We start from the raw sequence: 17,187 nt of genomic DNA, 5'->3' as shown, positions 1-17,187 counted from the left end.
TGAGACCAGTCATCTTTATTCATATATGTATGATGTGTATGTGATGGCTGTGGTAAGAGGTATCCTGGATATGTACAAAATGGTTGGCCTCTCTGGAGTCGCTGCAGCCTGCTAAGAACCACTAGTACACGTCTGTGGTAAGAACTGACCCTGGATCTGTAGGATAGTTTTTTTTTAATTCACCCATTGATTCTGTGATATGAAGTCCTGGGATTGAAGCTGTGGTACACATTTCTCACTTTTTGAAAGAGACTGGACCCTAACATAAGGAGTTTGTTTGTCTTAGTATAAATGGATTGTGAATCTTTCACAGTATGATATTTCTTCCTCCCCGGAAGCAGAAAAAGAATAAAAAGAAATACACTACCGTTAAAAGTTTGGGGTCACTTAGAAACATCCTTGTTTTTTAAAATTAAACCACATTTTTTTGTCCATTAAAATAACATCAAATTGATCAGAAATACAGTGTAGACATTGTTAATGTTGTAAATGACTATTGTAGCTGGAAACAACAGATTCTTTATGGAATATCTACATAGGCGTACAGAGGCCCATTATCAGCAACCATCACTCCTGTGTCCCAATGGCACGTTGTGTTAGCTAATCCAAGTTTAGCATTTTAAAAGGCTAATTGATCATTAGAAACTATTTTACAATTATGTTAACACAGCTGAAAACTGTTGTTCTGATTAAAACTTCTTCGGGATCGGTGTCCCTTCCACTGGACGGTTGAGCTAACATAGGCTAATGCGATTAGCATTAGTGTTTCCTTTGAAACGGTACCAAGAATATGCATATTCTTGCTTCAGGGCCTAAGAAGGCCAGCATCCCGGAATCGCTCTTCACTGTTAACGTTGAGACTGGTGTTTTGCTGGTACTATTTAATGAAGCTGGCCAGTTGAGGACTTGTCAGGCGTCAAGTAGTCCAGTAGTTAACCACAGTAACGGGGGATACTGCCTTTGTCCACTCCTCCCCCTCTGACACATTTCATTGGTTGTAAAAGAGCGATTGAACTGTTTTGATGTCACTGCTGTTTTCCTGAAAGGGCACCAGCCGTTGTAATCACACCCCATTCTCTTTAAGTGCTTGACATGCTGACTTCTTCCACATTCCAATCTCAACATGGAGTCGCGCTGGTACCAGTGGGACTTGTTGCATGTTTTATTCATGACGAATAAAACATTACAGCGATGGAGATATTCCAGAGGCAGTGTTTTCCCACTCTCACACTGTGTACATGAATGGAAGGAATGTTAGGATGGAAAATCTATTCGAGAAGCATCCTCAACGTTTTCCCACAAAATTCCTAAGAGTTCCATATTCCAAGAATGCTAGTGGAGAGGATATGGAAATGTTGGCAGCCTTGGGAATGGCATGACATCAGAACATGGAATTTTAATCCACTTTTATTTAGGACAATTAATATGGAGAAAGAACTGGGAAATAATCCAGAAGCCGCAAATTCACACAGTTGAATCAACTTTTATGTTCAATAAATATGGACATCACGGCGGCAAGGGCTCTCCATTGAAAAAGGGCTTAGTTCCAGCTCAGTGATCAGTCTACGTAGAATTCTTATCACTTGCTGCAATATGGACTTGTATATTCATTTACGCTATAAGAAAATGCAAAACCCTCCCCCCTTTTGCTCAACCCCTCCATGTTGACGTGAAATTGTGCCTACCTTTCAGCCATGCAGTTACAACAAACAGCAGAAACGGACAGCCTACGCCATCCCGGTCACCTGGAGCAGGGAGACAATGTCCGGAAACCACAGAGAAGGAGCCATGTAGTCTGAACCTGAACTGCTTTCACTATTTCTACAACATCACAGGTAAAAAAACGAATGATTCGAGAACATCTCACTTTTACATTTTCCATTTAGTTTGTCGATAAGTAACTACTTTCCCTCATCAGTGGCTATCTACACTTACACTGTGTTACTTAAGCGCCCAATGCAGCTGTTTTTACCTCAATATCAAATCATTTCTGGGTAACAATTAAGTACCTTAATGTGACTGTTTTCAATCAAAATGGTCAAAAATAAACAAAACTTGATTCTTAGCATGAGCAATTTCTTGGTATATTAACTTATTAGCCACCTGGGACTCCATCCCACCAAAAGAAGCAGAAATTTCAGGTGGTCTTTTTAAAACAGCTCTTACACCAAAAGTGCATAATCTGGACCCCTACAAATCAGCCGGGCTAGACAATCTGAACCCTTTCTTTCTAAAATTATCTGCCGAAATTGTTGCACCCTATTACTAGCCTGTTCAACCTCTCTTTCGTGTCGTCTGAGATTCCCAAAGATTGGAAAGCAGCTTCGGTCATCCCCCTCTTCAAAGGGGGGACACTCTTACCCAAACTGCTACAGACCTATATCTATCCTACCCCGCCTTTCTAAAGTCTTCGAAAGCCAAGTCAACAAACAGATTACCGACAATTTCGAATCCCACCATACCTTCTCCGCTATGCAATATGGTTTCAGAGCTGGTCATGGGCTTTGGCCACCTCTCCTTCCAGTTCTCTGCTGCCAATGACTGGAATGAACTACAAAAATCTCTGAAACTGGAAACACTTATCTCCCTCACTAGCTTTTAGCACCAGCTGTCAGAGCAGCTCACAGATTACTGCACCTGTACATAGCCCATCTATAATTTAGCCCAAACAACTACCTCTCCCCTTACTGAATTTATTTATTTATTTAGCTCCTTTGCACCCCATTATTTCTATCTCTACTTTGCACATTCTTCCACTGCAAATCTACCATTCCAGTGTTTTACTTGCTATATTGTATTTACTCCGCCACCATGGCCTTTTTTTTGTTGCCTTTACCTCCCTTATCTCACCTCATTTGCTCACATTTTAAATATACTTATTTTTCTACTGTATTATTGACTGTACGTTTGTTTTACTCCATGTGTAACTGTGTTGTTGTATGTGTCGAACTGCTTTGCTTTATCTTGGCCAGGTCGCAATTGTAAATGAGAACTTGTTCTCAACTTGCCTACCTGGTTAAATAAAGGTGATTTAAAAAAATATATAATCATTTTCACAATTTCCTAGTATTATTCCAACCTCATATGGTGGAAATATATATAAAACACAGGAAAATCATGTTTTTGACTGCACTGTATAATAAGTGTTCTAATTTTACTCATACTGAAATAACTTTACCCAATCAATGCAGTTAAAAAAAAACTATATACACACTATAAGGTAGTGTATTAATATTGCACACTCTTGGTGCAGCATACTCTTATCTAGTGCTACTTCAAAACGACTTGGTCCAATTAAACTGCAGTCTTTTTTGGTGGCTCCTCTGTGATTCCAGAGATGTGTAGTGTTATCTTCAATATCGTAGCTCTCTCTCTCTCTCTCTCTCTCTCCTCTCTCCTCTCTCTCTGTCTCTCTCTCTCTCTCCTCTCTCTCTGTCTGTTGCTCACTTCACTGCTAATCTGTAGCGCTCTGCTCCCGGCGGCACCAAGGCCTTTCAGGGCCACACAGTAACTATGTAAATATAATACCAGTAGAGATCATTACTGGAAATGCTCTATTTCATGTTGCCAGGAACCATCTTGCCTCTGCTTGTCTGAATCGTTCTCTCTCTCGCTCTCCACAATCTCCCTCTTCGACTCCCCCGAGTGCCACAAAGCTTTGCATCAGGAGTTGAGCTCTCAAAACAGCCGCTTAAAAACAGCCACTCATCTTTGTCAGAGTGTTGCAGGCGTTTGAGTGATCCCCGGGCCCCTCAGCAGTAGACAGGCTTCCTGGCTTTAACTAGAGCCACATGGTTATTTGACTGGGGGCTCTGGGACTCCAACTTCTCTGGATTCAAATGATATGCTTCACTTCAGAGGCTCGTTTATTTTGGGTCTGTATTAAACAGGTTGAACTGCAAAGTCAAGGTGGTGTCTGAAAACATTAGTGATGGGAGATGTGAAAGGGGCACAACACACAACTTGATGTCTCTCTTGAACAGTGGTGCAAAGTACTTACGTTTTGGTGGAAAGTTTGAGTATCTGTACTTTACTATTTATATTTTTGATTACTTTTACTTCACTACATTCCTAAAGAAAAGTATGTACTTTTTACTCCATATACTTTCCCTGACAACCAAAAGTACTCCTTACATTTTGAATGCTTAGCAGGACAGGAAAATGGTCCAATTCACACACTTATCAAGAGAACGTCCCTGGTCATCTCTACTGCCTCTGATCTGGCGGTATAAGGGCACAAGGCGAGACCCAGATGCAGACACAGGAGGCAGATGGTTAGAGTCCAAGATGTTTATTAACAATCCAAAAGAGGTAGGCAAGATAATGGATCATGGACAGGCAAAAACCAGTTCAGAGTTCCAGAGGTACAGAATGGCAAGCAGGCTCGAGGTCAGGGCAGGCAGAATGGTCAGGCAGGTGGGAATGGAGTCCAGAAAAACAGGCAAAGGTCAAAACCGGGAGGACTAGTAAAAGAGAATAGAAACTCAGGCGCACAGGAAAAACCACACTGGTTGACTTGAACATACAAGACAAACTGGCACAGAGAGACAGGAAACACAAGGATAAATACACCAGGGAAAATAAGCGACACCTGGAGGGGGTGGAAACAATTATAAGGACAGGTAAAACAGATCAGGGCGTGACAGGCGGACTCACTAAACACAAACACTTTATTTGTAAATGGCGTCTGAGTGTTGGAGTGTGTCCCTTGCTATACATACATTTAAAAAAACAAGAAAATTGTGCCATTTGGTTTGCTTAATATAATATACTTTTACTTTTGATATTTCATCAATTACATTTACTTTTGATACTTAAGTATATTTAAAATCAAATACTTTTAGACTTTCACTCAAGTAGTATTTTACTGGGTGACTTTTTACTTTTACTGGAGTCATTTTCTATTAAGGTATCTTTATTTTTATGCAAGTATGACAATTCCACCATTTCTCTTGATCTTTTTACGTGCTCCTCCGTCACGTGTCCTAGTTCAGCTGTCAAAAGCATGGCAGAGCAGGTGTCACAAGCGGTCATGACTCTGTTCAGTTAATGAGTTCAAGTGTTAGAGGTGTTCTCTATGCATCTGTTGCCAAACTAATCAACTGCCATCAAACTCAACTGAGTAAATATCCTAACTTTAGAAAAGGGCTTGGGGTTGGCACTGCCTTAAACAGGCTTTGACATCCAATGTACCCTTTGCCTAATGATTGAAGCTTTGCACGTGTATCTCAAGTCTGGTTTAGGGCAATGATGTATATAAACACTAGATAACGAATGTTGTTTATTGGCTAAATGAAAGGCTTTGAAGGTACCGGTCGGACATATTGGTACTCCCCAGAAGAATGAGTCCTCCGTATGAATATAAGGGAACTCTTTACAGTATTTCTATTAAATGTTTCAAGGACAAAATTACATCGATTTAAGTATTTAAATATTGTAGTTGGGACAGCAACACTTTAATATCAAAAAATTATACTTTAAGGAAAATGTTTTTACATATTTATTTTATTATTATTTGTATGTTTAGCTCCCATAATAATAATTTCAAAGTATGCATTAAGGTGTCTGTAATAGAACCAATTTGGTAAAAACGAATGTAGAATTCAAATGAATTTCTATAGCTTATTTTTACAACGGTGGGCAGGGTAGTAAAATGGTGGTGTGGTGGCTTCAAATCAGTGTCACCTATTAGCCATCTAGTGTATATATAAATCATTGGTTCGGGCCCTACTGTACACTGAGTATAGAAAACATTTTAGAACACCTGTTCTTTCCATGACATAGACTGACCATGTGAATTCAGGTGAAAGCTATGACTCTTTATTGATGCCACTTGTTAAATCCACTTCAATCAATGTAGATGAAGGAGAGGAGACAAGTTAAAGAAGGATAATCAAGCCTTGAGACAATTGAGACATGGATTGTGTATGTGTGCCATTCAGAGGGTGAATGGGCAAGACAAAAAAAATTGTGCCTTTGAACGGGGTATGGTAGTAGATGCCAGGCACACCGATTTGTGTCAACTGCAACGCTGCTGGGTTCTTCACGCTCAACAGTTTCCTGTGTGTATCAAGAATGGTCCACCACCCAAAGGACATCCACCCAACTTGACACAGCTGTGGGAAGCATTGGAGTCGACATGGGCCAGCATCCCTGTGGAATGCTTTCGACACCTTGTAGAGTCTGTGCCCCGACGAATTGAGGCTGTTCTGAGGGCAAAAGGGAGTGCAACTCAATATTAGAAAGGTGTTCCTAATGTTTTGTATACTCAGTGTATGTTTATGAGTTTGTCTTGAATTTGAGTGTGATTTTCATACTGGTCTGCCTTTTCCCCTCAGACTGGAGCACATGTCAGCTAAGTGCCAATGCTGTGTGTGGGAATGGCATCAAGACGCGGATGCTGGATTGTGTACGCAGCGACGGCAAGTCTGTCGACCTCAAGTTCTGTAAGGAGGTGAGACCATCTTAAACGTTCTATCCCCAAATCCTGATTACAATCCTTGCCCTAATTCAGGTCCACAATGATGAAAGTCAATACTGAGTCAATACTAGTGATATTGAAATTGGACCGTTTCCAGAGTAACTGAACCATCTGTACTGTCAATATTTTGAAGTTGTGTGTCCTTGGAGTATTACTAATTTAGCTCAGCAGAGCAGCAGTAACATAATATATTATCTCTTTGGATCAGTATCAGCCACAAGTGATTCTAGGCAAATAAAATGACAGGCATGTACAGCATCTCCATAAAACATTTAGAAGTGTTTACACATGAGGATTGCTGTAGCCCCATCAGATTCAACTCAGTTCATTCATAATCCAGTCAGACACTCTCAAATTGTCCCTTGCAGGCTGCAGTGGAAAAACTAACCTCACTGCTATTGAACCCATGGCCCAGTTTCAGTCCGGCTCAATCAGGGATAATAGGGTTTAAACAAGCCGGGTGCCCGTCTTGTGCCAGAACAGAACCAGCAGCTCCTGGGAATTATAGGCTGTTTACCTAGGGGTCAGACAGAAGTAAGAAGTAATGGGTCTGGGCTGGCTGTAACAGTCTGTTGCAAAACCCCACTATGATAGGTGTTGTGACTGATACTGTTACTGAGTGATAATGATCCCGCTCTTTCATAGCTGAGCCTGGAGAGGAAGTGGCAAATGAACATTTCCTGTGTGGTGGAGTGTCCCGTCAACTGCCAGCTGTCTGATTGGTCGGCCTGGTCGGAATGCTCGCACACGTGTGGACTGGATGGTAAGACCTGATCCTCCTCCTATATCCTTATTCTGTCAACGGCTCCTAGATGAACGTCTGAGATGATCAAGAAGAAGTGAAGGACACTTAATGGGTTAACTTCTCCTGAGGGTCATCAAACCAGACTCATCTTGGTGGATATATGAATATTGTTTCCATATGAGATACAGTGCATGAATGAGTTAGAGAAGGAACGTTTGAATGTTCTGCAATTGAATGCTTTGTTTGCCACAAATATCCAATTCAAGCTGAAATCCCAGAATATCTCAGGCAGCCATGGTTTGGGAAAAAAACAAAGATTACAAACAAGACAAACGGCATTTAACACAGTCATACAGTGTCTTCAATCTCACTCTATTCCGTTCAACCAATGGCCTTACATAATAGAATGCACATCTCCCTGCGTTCGCTGTGCTATCAACCCATGTTAAATGGGTTGATACGTCGCCTCATACGTCGCCCTGTAAAGTGACTGCTCTGTCCTTTGTTGTATGTTTGTTGCGCGGCATCAGACAATTGATTCTGTCCTATTATGTCTGTCTGCTAGCGGCTCTGTGGGGAGCCCTTTGAAGTAACAGCCAGCCTGTAGCCTCTAGCACCTGCAGCTAAATCACAGGCAAGAGATAAGTGTTTTAATAGTGGCTAAAGGTGCAATGGGGATCCTCACCTCATCTATAGAGGATGTTCTGTTGGCTAGAACAGGGTGTGAGGTAGAATTATGTCTGAGAGAGAATGCTGTATTTTACTGTCTGATAAGTGTAGCAGGTGTTCTTTGTTGTTTGGTTGAGGGAGAGGATTGCTGGCTCTGTGTTGGAAAATGAGCTGTTATGTGTGACCAATTGCAAAACAGAGACGGAGAAAGGGTAAGGGGTTTGAAAGAGCATGTGGCGTGGAAGCAGTGAGATGGATTTCTACGAGAGCGGTGGAAAGAGGAATGAATGCGAGGGAGAGGTGGAAATTGAGTGTGCAGTACTTGAAGTACCAGTGTGTTCCAGCAAATTACAATCCGTGTGTGTGTGTGTGTGTGTGTGTGTGTGTGTGTGTGTGTGTGGTGTGTGTGTGTGGTGTGTGTGTGTGTGTGTGTGTGTGTGTGTGTGTGTGTGTGTGGTGTGTGTGTGTGTGTGTGTGTGGTGTGTGTGTGTGTGTGTGTGTGTGTGTGTGTTGTGTGCTCACGTAATGCCTATACTTCACCTGAGATGAGTATAGTATAGTATATCTACTGTATACATCACATTGCAAAGCCCTTTAGAATCAAGAAGGATTACAAAATACTCAACTGCAGCCACACCCGATCCATTACACATAAGAGACTTCACCACCTCATATGGTCCTGTACTGGTGTTATATAAAAGGAAGGCAGTAGTTGTCAGAACAGAAAGGAAAAGTCATTTTGCTCAAGTGGAGGAGTGGAAGTAGAGAGGTAATCAATATGGCTGGAGCACAGAAACGGTGTAGCAGGCTTTTTCAAGAGCTGCCTTTGTCAAGTAGTTAGGACGACTAATACAGTAACCTATAAATAATACAGTAACACACACGCAAAGACGCACAGGAGTACACACGAATACACATTGTACTAAAATACACACAATAACTGTTTGTAGGCCCATACTGTAATTACATTTCTTTGCCAATTGAATTGAATGCACTGAATGGTGAATGACCTGACATTCAAACAAAGGATGAACTTTAGCAGACTGCTCCATTCAAAAGAAAGGAAAAGAATACTGGAGGGAACAACACATCATTGACTTGCCTTTGTCTAGACGGAGATCACTGCTGTGTTTGGTTTGTAGCCCGAGCTCACACATCTCCCTATTCAGATATCAGTCATATGTTGATGTAAATCACAGTCAAAGCTTTTTTTCTGAATGAAATAGTCCCAACGTCTGCTGACTTTCTACATGTCTGCGATACTGTAACTACTACAGATGTAGAATCTTCATTTGAGTCAGTTTAGCTACAGCAAGAAAATAATCCTCACCAACAGGAAATGTGAATTATTATCTGGATTATAATTCATGGACATTTTTTGAAGGTGTTGATAGATTTTTTCATAAGGGGAAAAATTAAGTCTGAAATTTCAAAGTGAAAATTACAAACTTCAGGAGCCTTTTAAACCTCAAATACACTACACTGCATTGCCAGAAAGTTGTCCTGCAACAGGGTGATCAAATTAAGATCCTACATCTGTACAAGACTAATTGTCCAGTGAGTGTCTCACATTAATGATGTCACTGCATTTTTGTGTTCCAGGGAGGATGTGGCGTAGCAGGGTGGTGGTGCAGGGGTCCCAGGGAGACGGGCGTCCCTGTCCCTCTCAGCTGGAGCAGTGGAAACCTTGTCCTGTCAGACCCTGTTACAGGTGGCAGTACAGTCCCTGGTCTGAGTGCAGAGTGGAGGTAGGCTACACCACACACTGTCTTATTCTCTCGTTGACCCTTTTACTCAGTTAACCTACACAGAGGATATGATCTGACTTTTCCATGTGTGTATGTGTGTATGTGTGTATGTGTGTGTGTGTGTGTGTGTATGCTTCTGTGTGTGTGTCTGTCTCCCCCAGGAGGTGGTATGTGGAGCGGGACTTCGCTACCGGAACCTGTCGTGCTTCGTGTCGGACGGCTCCGGAGAAGGAGAGGGCAGCATGGTGGAGGAGGAGCTGTGTGGGGGTCTGGAGCTGGCTGTCAACAGAGACAAACTGATCATACTGAAGGAGACCTGTGTTCTGCCCTGTCCAGGTAAACAACCAGCTAACAGTATACAGCGCTCCTGTCTTATGTAGGTGTGTTGTTTTTTTAATATATTGTGCATCATGGTACAGTGTAGGTGGCAGCATAGATCTAGATTAAACCTATTCCTGTACAAGAAAAGCGTAGAGACAAAACAGCACAACACGCTGTGAATTCATAACATCTCCTTTATATGCAGATATACACATACATTACTTCAACAACAATCTGCTTTGAGCTGTAATAGACGTTCTTCAACCCCAAGAGTTTAATAAGCCTGACTTGGTTAGCTTTAGTTGTGTTTCTTGCTCTGTTTCTCCAGGCATATGACTCCAAATGGAACAAAGAAGCTAACAGCTGTGTGGTTCTCTCTCTCCTCTCTCTCTCATCTCTCTCTCTCTGTAGGGGAATGCTATCTGATGGAGTGGTCTGACTGGAGCCCGTGTCTGAGTGTGTGTGCCAAAGGGGCCGGCGTGGACTTTGGCTCTGTCCAGGTGCGCTCGCGAGCCGTCATGGCCCAGGAGCCCGAGAACGTCCAGCTGTGTCCTGACCAGGATTGGGAGTCCCGACCCTGCACTGGTGAGATTGGGAAAACAGGGTTGTATTCATTAGGGCACACGAGCAAAGTGTTTTGCAACGGAAGATGAAAATGTATGTTATTTTTTTTATTGGACAACTAAGGTAGTCCCTTCCCGCTTCAGTCCGTTTTCTTCCATTTGGTGCCTGAATACAACCCAGGTTTTATGTTTTCACCGAAGTCAAATAACATTCCCCATGAGGAATTTATTTTACCAGGTCAAAATATGGCAAAACAAATTTCTCATGTTTTTATACAGTGGTCCCTCAGGCATTTTATTCATGGTTTGGATAAGACTAGAGCATACTGTGTTATGTGAATCCCCAACCCCCCACTACGTTCCCCTGGGCTCTGGCTGGGGAGTCCCTCATTTTCTCACACACTGCTGCGGCCGCCCCACGGCAGCCGTCGCTGGGATGACCTGGTTTATAAGCATCACTATGGGCCCATGAGGGAGAGGGGATGGGGTGGCCCAGCGCTCTTTAACAAGGAGAAGAAGGGGAGACAGGGGGAGATGGAGCGAGACATGGGATGGAGAGGAAAAACAGGAGAGAGAGGAGTGAAAGAGAGAGAGGGGAGAGGTAGAGGAAGCAATATAGGGAATAGAGAGAGGGAGGGGGAGAAAGAGATAAACAGCCCAGATCATTATACCCTGACAGATGATAAAAAAATCTATTGTATTGATTGTAGCGATGATACTGTAGCCAGCGAGCACTGAGAGAAAAATCTAAATGTTTTAGTTAGATTGCTCATTTACGATAGAGTTGAACTGGTTGTGCAGGTGATTAGTTACAGAGGGCTCCCTAAAGACTATGCGTCACTTGGAGCACAGATGGAGATATTGATAAAACATTAACAGCGTTCATGCTAAGCCATCTAGCAAAAGCCTGAGCCTTTCATCCAGAATGTAAAAATCGAACCACACCCCTCTGTTCAATTAAGTTCCGTTTAATTCAGTAGAACTGATAATTCAGTAGAACTGATCTGAATTAAATTTGGCTCTGTTCTGTAACTGGCTTAATGGCTCATCGATATCATTATGTCTTGTGCTCTTACAGATGGGGAGTGTTTTGAGTACAAGTGGATGAGCAGCACGTGGTCAGGCTCCTCTCGTGTCACCTGGTGTCAGCGCTCTGATGGACTCAACGTCACAGGTAGGCACTACTAAACCTTCAATGGTGCCTTAATGCACTTCTTTCCATAGAGTTAGAGTTGACATCAAAGCCTAAAGATCTGACCAATCACATGCCATCTGATCCTTCTTTGGTGACCTTTGACCTACAGGAGGATGCCCCCCTATCAATCCTCCAGGGAACGACAACAACTCCTGTGAGCCGCCGTGTCAAATGCCAATGTCCTTCTGCACTGAGGTGAGTTGTTCACGGGTAGTCAATCTATGTTGAGTGAGAGTGGTTCAGATTAGGTTTGTGCTCTGAACGCATTGCACTTCAGTCCATTCTAGCATGGCCAGATAGTGACAAGCTGACAACCGTGGTTGTGTCTGAAAGCATTAATACCTGTCAAATCCTTGCTTCCGCCATCCTTGTCTCCTCAATTCCTTTCAAAGTGCATCAAAGGAGAGGATCCAAGGTCCCTCCCTCTGACCTCCTCCTCCAATTAGCTTTGAAAGGAATTGAGGAAACAAGGACAGAGGAAGCAAGGATTTGACAGATATTAGCATATTCAAACACAGCAGTGAACTGTATTTGTGTAACACTGCTCTCTTCAGGCTGACGTGTGTATGTGCGAGGAGGGCTACACAGAGGTGATGTCCTCCAGTGGCCAGCTGGACCACTGCACCCCCATACCCATTCTGGAGATCCCCACAGCCGGGGACAAGAAGAGTGACGTGAAGACCAGCCGTGCCATCAACCCCACCCTGCCTGCCACCATACAGCCTGGACGCACCTGGTACCTGCAACCCTTTGGACCAGGTGAACCAGCTACGTGACTAGCCTAGAAGTAGTGGATACGCGTTCAGTAACTTGCAGGTGCAGGGTACAAAAAGTAAACCCATGAAAATTAGATAGATGCTGTGGGGGCATTAGAGTTACATTTCTGCACACACTTCTGAAAATAGTAGATATAGCAAGAATGTAAAGTGATGGGAGGACCAGTTTGGATCAGAGGAAAATGTTTCTCTGCTACTCTTTCATCATTGCTAAATAAGTGCATGAAATGAAAAGGAAGCACTTGACTGATGATTGGTTAGATGCTGCAGCAGGATTGTAGCCAATACAGGAGATACTATGTATTATGCTAATTTCTTGTATGCTCTTAGCTAATATTAACTGCTTTAACATTTCTAAAGACCAAAATGCTTGGTTAACCCCATAGTGCTTTCTGGTTAGACTGCTGCATGTCACTGAGGCAGTAAGTGGAACTTGGGCTCTTACCATTTTCGACAGATTGAGACTGTCTAGACATGTCCTTCAAAGCACAACTCAGATCAACATTTACAAAGCCAGAAATGAATGGAAACTGGCATATGTTGCCTTGCATTGCTAATCTACAAAACGTGTCCATTTTGTAAATTGCGGAACTAAGTGGAAGGTCTGAAGACTTCTTTCAAAAGGATGCCATCATCAACCTTGTGTTCCTTCCAGAATCCAGTTCTGCTTGAAGCGTGGGCAAAGTGCTTGACAAATGAATTGTTCTTCCCAATTCTGATTGTGTTACGGACACAGTCAGCCGCGTAGCCATCTGAACTGACAGCTCTCCCTCCTCCACAGATGGCAAGCTGAAGATGTGGGTATATGGTGTAGCAGCGGGAGCCCTGGTACTGCTCATGTTCATAATGTCTATGATATACCTAGCTTGGTGAGTCCGCTCTGATCTTGTCCTTTTTTACTCATCCATCCCTTCATCATTCATTAAAAATCCCCGTAGTGATTTTTTTTGGGGGGGTCCGATTAGATTTTAGATTTTGAACCTTTTCATTTAGTCGTTAGTCGGTTCATCCCCCCCCCTCATCTTTTTGGTTTATTTATTGTTTTGTTGTTGTTTGTTTTGTTTTCTTCATGCCATCTGTCGCCAGCAGCAGTTACAGTGTCCTCCGCCGCCGTCTTCAGGCCACTGAGTCCAACGCCAATGGGACGGTGGTCTGGATGGGTCAAAATGCACATGAGTTGACTTATACCTGCCCCGATTGCCAAGAGTTGGGCCAAAGCAGTAGCCAAAGCAGTGGCCAAAGCAGCGGCCAAAGCAGCGGCCAAGGCAGCAGCTAAAGAGGGAAAAGAGGCAGTCCTACGAGTAGCTGCAGTGCCAATCGTTGACCGCTGACCTGTGACCCCTCCACCAGTGTCACATGACATGTCCCGCTTGACCAGCTGTGTAAAGTCCCAGGAAATCACCTTCTATGGGTCCCTCATACTGTAGGTGGTAGGCTCCGGATAGAACCTGGTCGTAAGTAGGCTTCCGACTTTAGGATGAGCTTACCTTCACCAAATCATTAACCTAAACCATTAGGGCAGTGGTCTCCAGACCCTAACACACCCAATTACTAATCAACATCTCAAGATGAAGATTAGTTAACTCAGAAGTGTTAGTTTTGGCCTGGAACAAAATCTGTGACCAGGCTTAGTGACAACTAATGTGACCACCATTGACTTATTCAACCCCTATTAAGACAAATTCTGGCCTTTTCCTGTAGACTTATTTGTTTTCTTGAACGTAAAATCGCACAATGGTGATGTCATACTGCCCTCTGGTGGCCATGACAGATAGCTACTATATTTTAGAGCAGGAGCAACATTCCCCTGTTTTTATCAAATCCCCTCTGCCATCTCATCCCTGTTTATCCTCTATTTACCATACATTGTCACACACATTTATTATGTTGCTCACGTTTGTTATGCACGGAACACCAATTGTTGAGGATGATCACGTTCACGTTACCATCGAGAAATATGGACAAATGCAGTAGAAGTAAGTGTTTACACATGCATCTTTTGAGGCATTAACGATTGCAGGACAACAATAGTGCTTCTCTTTTCCTCGGATGGTGATGTTTGCTAAATAGCTCTGTAATATTCTTGCACTGTCAGAGCCAATACAAAAGGTACTTCATAGCTCAGAGCCATGGAAGTCAAGTGAAGCATGGCCACAGATATTAATGCAAATTAACATACTAATACCTTTTAACTTGCTTTTTATCTTTTTGATATGCCCATGTCTTCCGAAATGTCCATTTTATAGAGATGTCATTTGGAACAATCGCAGCGATATGTTAGAACTGACATTATAGGAATAGCCACGTTCTAGTGCTGGTGGTGTTTTACTTGCACTGTAGTGTACAGATTATAAGGCAGGGTAGTAACATGTTGTCTACTCTTCCTCTTAGCAAAAAGCCAAAGAAACCAAAGAGACAGAGGCAAATGAACAACCGATTGAAACCTCTCACCCTAGCCTATGATGGGGACGCTGACATGTAGGACTCTGGGATAGCCTAGTCCTCCAGAGACCTGCCACACCTGCCGTAAAAACAAAGAGACATATCCCATCATAGGAAGGACAGGGATGTTTTCATCTGCAGATCAGAAGAAGAAGACCAACGGCCATCTTGAATCCATTTTGGGTCCTCATGAGTTAAATGGAGATTGGAATTGAGGAAACATTTCTCCACTTAGACATATTTGGGTTTAGTCCATTTCAAGCAGCAGTTCTCCTTTTCCATTTTCTTTTGTGATATTTCCTTAAACAAAAGCCTTCACAGCCTCCACTCACTACGAGGAAAATGCCTTTTTTTGTTTGCCCTTTTTTGCTTTCAAATGGAAGGGCTGCTGCGAAGAGACAAACTTTTCTGTCTTTGAACACAAACAGCACAGGCTCATTTCTTTGCCGTGTTTTTCTGCTTGTCACTGAAACGTTGAGTAGCTGGAGGCTTAGGATGCACTGACGGTTCGCACGTTGCCAAAAGTCACTGCAGGGAAGGGGAGAAAATCTCCATGAAAAGGCTTGGATTCATTTCCTTTCTGGATTTTGACTGAAATCTCCTTCTTCGGTCGCAAACAAAGAGATACTTTTGGTTTCCGGTTGATTCCTAGACAGAGGCCTATCTTGAAGGATAAACATATACAGACAGAGAACACAAGATGAGAAACAATCCCTGGTTACTGGATCTATTGCCTGTCTCCCTTTTGCTTTGTTTCAGGCACTATTATTGCACTATATTAGTGCAGCATGATATGCACATGATGAGTTATACGTTGTATTGCCATAGAACATTGCCTCTCTTAAGACACAACCATATGCAGTTGGAAACAAAATGTGAAAATAATAGGCATTTTCAAGGCCATGGATACATGATAACTGCAGATGATGTCCACATTCTATAACACAGGGGGTGTGAATCAATAGTAAATATGTATAGATTTTATTTAGTCACAACTCTTTTTGTTTTTGGTCCAGTATCTTTTGTGGTCTATATACTGTAGTTTGTTTGGTATTGTCCCTCTCTATTCCCGAATGAAATCGAATAGACTACTTAAATGAGGACCATTGATTCTGTTCTTGCTTACAATGAGATATTTCCAATGGTTTAAATGTTCTAAATATGAAACATAGCCCATATGTACATGGAAGATAAATGGGTAAATGGATTTTCTTATTTTTTAGATAACTTGTTTCGCAAAAAACAAAACCCTTCTAAAACTAAAACGATGTGTGTGACTACTATTGTATTTTTTATCTCATTTCTAATGTCACGCAACCCTAACTTCTGCCTTATTGTCAATGATCAGCTATCTACAGTACCATATACATTCATGAAACCAACATATTTAATAATGGGTGCAGCACAGGTTTAAACTGTATGTCAGGTTTAAACTTGATTCATGGGATGAAGGACTGATGAATTTGGTGATTGATGAATTTAGATAGAAGTTAAACAGTACCATTTTCTAGGACAAAAGGCTCTAGGAACACGACAGTGGTTTTCAGTTCTGACTTCAGACTATTTAAATGTCCTTTTTCACAATGACCCATATCATAGGTGCCCTTAGACATATGATAATGATGCAGTTCGTTCTCTCGGCGTACAATATTACATCATATATTCTGTATATATCGAGGTCCATCTAAGCAGCCTTCATTACAGTATATGAATACAGAGGCAATATGACGCCGCTGTTCTACAGTGGCAGAATTCGACCGGTCTGCCTGATCGCTAGAAGAGCAGCTGATGAGGAGAATGTTTACTTTTTTGTCAGTTTTCCTTTTAAATAATAACATTTTTGAATTTTTGGAGAGAAAAAAAAGATCAACATATATGTACGTTTATTTTGTATTGCACACAAATGTTTAGTTTGAATATTGCAAAGTGGGTGTATGATATTACTGATGCTGGTTCTCTTGAGGCAAGTTGTGTGTTGTACAAAAAGATAAGACTCCGTCATTTTGTAGAGATTGTATCGGAAGTATTACTAAAAATAAATGAAGAAAGTGTTATAAACATACTAAGTTACAGTGAAAATGTTGATTGATGCATTTCTAGTGTACTGTCATTATGTTAGATGTACCACTAGATGTCTCTCTAGACACAAATGAAAAGTTATATTGCAAGGCTCTCTTGAAGTCTCTTCTTTCCCTCTATCTCTCTTTCTAGCCCCTCTCTCTCTCTCCCTCTTCCTGCCTCTCTCTA

At 42.2% G+C, this 17,187-nt stretch overlaps 1 protein-coding gene across 1 annotated transcript in view; it reads left to right on the top strand.

Moving 5' to 3' along the window:
* LOC111958763 (thrombospondin type-1 domain-containing protein 7A-like) overlaps nt 1-17,007 on the top strand; it is a 116,264-nt gene extending 99,257 nt beyond the window's left edge. Inside the window, 12 exon segments of the mRNA XM_024134896.2 lie at nt 1,693-1,737; nt 1,739-1,835; nt 6,339-6,454; nt 7,127-7,244; nt 9,498-9,643; nt 9,805-9,979; nt 10,376-10,549; nt 11,606-11,701; nt 11,832-11,917; nt 12,277-12,481; nt 13,280-13,367; nt 14,890-17,007. Of these exon segments, the coding sequence (XP_023990664.2) occupies nt 1,693-1,737; nt 1,739-1,835; nt 6,339-6,454; nt 7,127-7,244; nt 9,498-9,643; nt 9,805-9,979; nt 10,376-10,549; nt 11,606-11,701; nt 11,832-11,917; nt 12,277-12,481; nt 13,280-13,367; nt 14,890-14,980 (1,437 nt within the window). The 3' untranslated portion in view covers nt 14,981-17,007.
* The last annotated feature ends 180 nt before the right edge of the window (nt 17,008-17,187 follow it).

The sequence above is a fragment of the Salvelinus sp. IW2-2015 genome, linkage group LG35 (assembly GCF_002910315.2).
Source record: "Salvelinus sp. IW2-2015 linkage group LG35, ASM291031v2, whole genome shotgun sequence".
In the NCBI taxonomy this organism is placed as follows: domain Eukaryota; kingdom Metazoa; phylum Chordata; class Actinopteri; order Salmoniformes; family Salmonidae; genus Salvelinus; species Salvelinus sp. IW2-2015.
The sequence above is the reverse complement of the archived record's forward strand: the minus strand, read 5'-3'. Positions and strand labels throughout refer to the sequence as shown.